Source organism: Trichoderma gamsii, assembly GCF_001481775.2.
Source record: "Trichoderma gamsii strain T6085 chromosome Unknown Scaffold_107.2, whole genome shotgun sequence".
In the NCBI taxonomy this organism is placed as follows: Eukaryota; Fungi; Ascomycota; class Sordariomycetes; order Hypocreales; family Hypocreaceae; genus Trichoderma; species Trichoderma gamsii.
Genome location: NW_020171444.1, coordinates 5,276 through 10,789, shown reverse-complemented (window position 1 = coordinate 10,789; position 5,514 = coordinate 5,276). Strand labels below are relative to the sequence as shown.

Here is a 5,514-nt window from a genome sequence, read left to right as displayed (position 1 = left end):
ACATCTAGTTATCCTGCTTTTTCTCACTGAATGAGAGATGAGCACCTATCTACCCAATCCCGACTATTGCTCTTAAAGACAAACCATATAAAACCCTGTGCATCCTTCATTTGATCTAAAAGCTCTTTACGTAGCTTATATAAATCTTCTGCTGGTCGCAGCTTAGACTCGCTGATTCGCGGCGTCGGCCGCTTACCCTGCACCTCAATCTATCCGAGAGCATGCAATATCCGGTTGTTCACTCCCTTGTGCTCTATAATAAAACTCAGCAATTTCCTTTTCTCGTTTTTTTTTACTGCTGTATTCTCACTTACCTATCTTCTTAGCCATGTCACTCACCCGATAACCCCTCTTATCGTTGGTGCTCTCCCACGGGAATGCGCTCGGCCGCAAAAACCAGAGCATTTTAGTAACCATGTTCGCCGCCAACAACGATGCCTCTTTCCTTGAACCGACACTAAAAGCGCTTGCATTGATCTTTACATCCGGTGTCTCTGTTGATGCTGCCACTGTTAGCACCAATATCAGCATCACATCGCAGAGCGGGTCCCCAAGGCAGCTCTCGAGACAGCAGTACGCTGTGGCATAATGGTCCAGCACTTTCCGATCTTCGTTATACCGCCGAACTTCATTGAATCCCGCCTGTACAGGGTCAGGAACTCGCTCAAACGGTATCTTGCATCCAAAGTCGATCCGCTGCCTCTTGACCCTCTTGGGCCCTGATAGATAGCTAGTTGTTAATATAGAATTAAGATTGCAATACGCTCTGCACTGCTTACTATTTGGTGACATTGTTTACTATTGCTTACATTACCTATTAGGTTTCTTAACCGCTCCGCTAATATAAACCCAGAATTATTTACTAGGTTTATCCCTTAGGAATTTACCTTATATTAATTATTTAGTATATAGTTTATTATATGTTAATAAATCTTATTTAGACGGTTACTAGACTTATGGATAATAAAAATAAAATAGTTAGAGATAACTACTAAGATGCTATGGATAAGTCTATTAAATAAGAACTTAAGCAGTATAAATAATAAGAATAAAGTGCTAGAGCTTATATGGAAAATATAGAATGTATGATTTAGGACTTACATACATAACACCTTAATAACTAATAAATTATCGCAAACCTATAATAACAGTAATAAACTAATAAAGGTCTTATTAACTAATATACCTAAATTATAAATAGCTTATAATAGGACTTATAATAGTAAATTAATAACCCGCTAGTGGTTGCATCCGCTATAGCGCCTGCTGTGGCACTAGCTATAGCACTAGGAATACCTACAATGAATGGTAAGGGTCTGATCAACTCTAGTAGAGTTGATTTATTTAACCCCTGTATGGCCCACTGCATAAGCGCGGACATACAGTGGGTCAGCAAAAGTCAAGACAACCCCACAGTATATACACCGAAATACAGCAATTATAAATAAAAAATAAGCACTATTTATAAGTAAAGAATAGAAAATAAATATGTATTATAATAATTCTATATGATAAAATTTATAAAGTCTCTTTTAATTTATAATTATATATAGTTTATTATTATAAATATTAGCTTAAAATGTGTAGTTTATGTGTATTATTGTCACGACCCAACAACTTATGGTCGCGACAATGGGCCTACAGGGTAGATGGACCCGGATTAACTTAGGACCGGACAGCCAATCAAAGCCGGATCGAGAATCAACTTCTCGATCCATCACAAGATCGATAAAACAAACATCGATCCTCAAACAGATCGAGGAACATTCTCTCGATCCCGTCCAGACCAACTGGATATATAAGTTCACTTCTCTACGCTCATTTAGATAACTTAGATAGCCAGTTGTTAACACAGAATCAAGATTGCAACACGCTCTGCACTGCTTACTATCTGGTGACATTGTTATTACTGTTTACATTGCCCGAAGATCTCCTGATCGCTCCGCCAACATAAACCCAGAACTGAACTCTAGGTTTGTCCCTTGGGAAGCCCTCGTATTACTAACTATCTAGCGTACGGTTCGTCACGATTATTATATACACTGTCAATAGTAGGGCTATAGTGGACTTATAGTAGAAAATACAGTGCTAATGCTTTAGTAAATTTTACACTCTTCATATAAGATATATAGAAGAGTGTTTTGACGAGGGCTTTGCAGCCTGCCTTCTGCCGCAAAAGGGATTCCGGACTTTTAGTTACGCCGGGCTCCGGCCCGGCGAGATAGGATATAAGGAAGCAAGGTGCTTCTTATTACATAGGAAAAACAACACAAGTTCGTTACGCAAAATGACCCCTAGCTGCGGCCGTGGCCTCGTTCCAACGGGAGCGAGGCTCGACCAGCTAGATCAAATGGTTCCGTGACCTGTTCTCGCTGTGTGGTCCAAATAGCGGTATGACAAGCAGGGTTTTCGATATTGTGTTTATGTGTGTATAAGCGTGTTCAGAGGTATGTTCCCGACTTGTCAACAAAGTGTAAAGGGGTATAAATTTTCTTAGGCATTAGGTGGTGCACTGTTAGGCTCATCGTCACTTTTGCGTCCCCACTGTAGGTTAGCGGAAATAATTCAGAAATATTATTTCTCTCTATCTACTTATTTACCTACTGCTCTACTGAACATCCCTACCAACCTACGCAATTCATACATAAGAAAACCACAACATGGCTACAACTCCCAATCCACAGCCACGATAACCATCCGCAACGCACACACAAAAAAAAAAAAAATACCCTAAAGCTATGCTATGGCTAATTACGACTAATTTCAAGCTGTAAATATATTAATTTCCCAACTTGCAGATTGTGATCCGGCGTCATGAAGCGTTGTAGTTTATCAAAATCAAATAAATAAAGCGAGCTTCGGAAATTGCTACCAAATGCTGCTTGGGCGTAACGGAGGAGACGAGTGCTTTGGGTAAGACCTCTGGATAAAATGTGTATCTAATCAAAGTAGCCATCTATTATGTGACTGCATACCAATTCGGCTTTAAGAATGCCGATTTCGCCATCAGAATGTCGTCCTCAATCTGGTATCTGTCCGAAGTCAGATGTCGCACCGCCCTCTTGCCAGACGACTCCCGGCTCCATGCCCGCTTGTTGGGCACTAGTTGAGCCAGCGCACGTCGAGACGGCTGCACAAGCAATGATCTTTCGAAGTCGATCATCATTACACGATTTGTTTCAGGGTTATATAACATATTGGCTCCTCGTACGTCCTTGTGGACCACACCTTTTCGATGTATCGATTCCAACGTCCGCAGTGCGCCATCCACAAGTCTCTTGCTCATATCACTGGCATTTCCACTGTTATTTAGTTTGTAACCGCCCCATGAGAGGAACGTCAGATGCACTATGTAGACCCGGTGGTCATAATAGTAAATTTTGTTCATAGATTGGAGGTCAACCGCGCCCAAAAAAACAGGAACGCTGATCCCTTGCACGGCTTTGAGACGCTTGTAAACGGCGGCTTCATGCTCAAGATCCTTGATAAAAGCCCGGACAGTCCCTTTACCAATGAAAGTATAGCCATAAGCCAGCAAAGTGACCTGGAATAGCGCGCCTCGCGAACCGCCTTCCCCAAGGGGTGTCAGCCCTTTGTCTAGAGACTCTTCAAGCTGTTCCCTCAGAAGTTGGAGCCACTTGCTATGTCTGACAGGATGACGGGAGATTGAAGCACGACGGGCATGACCTATTTGTTTGTTGTGAAGCTTTACGTTGGGACAACACGTGTCGAGGAAGCCCCCTTGAACCAATCCGACTAAACACTTCTGTGTACAGTATTGCGTGGTATGCTGAGAACCTCCTTTTGTCGCGGCCCCTCGCTGTCGAGCCTGGATCCTCTGGCTTCGTCGGGTTCTCTGCTCTCCTTTCCCGGCTCGCCGTTCGGCAGGACTGGGTGTGTCTGGGAGATTTTGCCTTGATTCGTCATCTGAAGACTCTGGGGAATTCCGTCTTGTCGCCTGCTTGTCGGGCTGGTCTTTATCAGCAGCAGGCCGTCGGTCATGACGAAATGGATATGGCGACCGATCAATGCCCTCGTACGTGGTAGGCTCATAGTCCGAAGAGTCACTGGGGGCGGACCGTTCGTTGGCAGGAATGGAGCGCAGCGTGCTCTCAAAGTCTTCCGCCCAGGTCTTCAGTCTATGAATCGCGAGGCGGCGCTCCTCCTGGCCGTGTTCCCGCCTTTGGCCGGGTTGTCCCAAAGCGACGAGGGTGAAGGCCAGATACTGGCCGACAGCAGTACAAGAGTAGAAGTGGTCCGGATGCGCGGAGACCTCTGGCCCAGGTTCGGCAAGATGATAGTAGAGTGTCTGCGGATCCTCCCAATCAATCTTGAGGAACACGATCGTCTCGCCCGTTGTCAGTAGCCCGTAGTCAAGTCCGCCCTCGATCATGTAATGGTATGTTTGTGAAATGGCGGCGGCAGTTAGTCTTTCCGCGTGGTATTGGAAACGGCCTTCCGGATCCGCCGAAGTGGGGATCGTTTTGCGTTTGACAACTTCTTCGTACACATTCATGGGTCGCAGACCAACACGAAGATGTGGCGCTGTCAATTTATGAGGTGCCTTGTATTCGCAAACGTAGATCATGCTACGTCTTGTTGACTGGCCATCCTCCGATCGGTAAACACATATTTGGTCCGGGCGGAGCTGATTAGCAAGACGTCTCTGATCGGGCGTTCTTGGCGGCAATGAATTCTCACGGTCAGCGACTTCTTCGGCTACATCACTTATGGCACTGGGATGATTCTCGAATATAATGCCGTCTCCAATTTCGTAAACGCTTCGGATTTGCTCTACCTCTTTTAGCTGGTGCAGAATGGATCTAACTGGATCCTCCACGCTGTTATGAAGGAAGTATTCCAGGCCCTTCTCATTCGCGATCGGCCGTCGGGAGATTCTCTCTCCAAGGCCGGACAAAAAGCTTCGGGACTCGAAAAGCCGTGTATTAGCGGGAACTGCGCTGTGTAGCACGCCAGAGGCAATTCTCTGTTGCTCTAGGAAGCCGGGCCACGGCTGGAGACTTGTCGGACATAGTTTGTTTCTTGGATTTGTGATGGAGCCTTTTGATGTGAGCGATTTGTCGATTTCGACTTCGAATCTCGAAAATACCAGGCTATGGCAAGCCTCAATATACTCGTCTAAAGTTGTACCACGGGTCTGCTCTTCTGCCGTTTCGGCGCGTTGTCGTTCGCTCTCAGCGCGTTGTCGTTCGCTCTCAGCGCGTTGTCGTTCGCTCTCGGCACGTAGCTCAGCCTCTCTTAAAAGTCTTTCAAGCTCTTCGACCCTCGTTTGCTCGGCCATTGTTGTGAAGGTGTAGACAGAGTTGAAGCCGATATTCGCGACTTCTTTGGTAATGTGATGAGTGGGTCGTTGCTACGGCGACTAAGGCTCCATGTCGACATGCCATACCGGAATGCTCCGACGTAACTCCGTAGCCTATCGGAGGGTCCAATTCGGCTCAGAATCATATGAGGGCTAGCAGAGACAGGGAATCAGAACTAAAAATATGGTAG

The 5,514-nt window shown here is 45.5% G+C and overlaps 1 protein-coding gene across 1 annotated transcript; it reads right to left on the bottom strand.

Moving 5' to 3' along the window:
• Positions 1-2,959: 2,959 nt before the first annotated feature.
• TGAM01_v211146 (hypothetical protein) lies at positions 2,960-5,302 on the bottom strand (the record flags this gene model as incomplete). Its single annotated transcript, XM_018802038.1, has 1 exon — positions 2,960-5,302. One exon carries the CDS (start codon positions 5,300-5,302, stop codon positions 2,960-2,962), a length of 2,343 nt encoding a protein of 780 aa, XP_018664863.1.
• Positions 5,303-5,514: the final 212 nt, after the last annotated feature.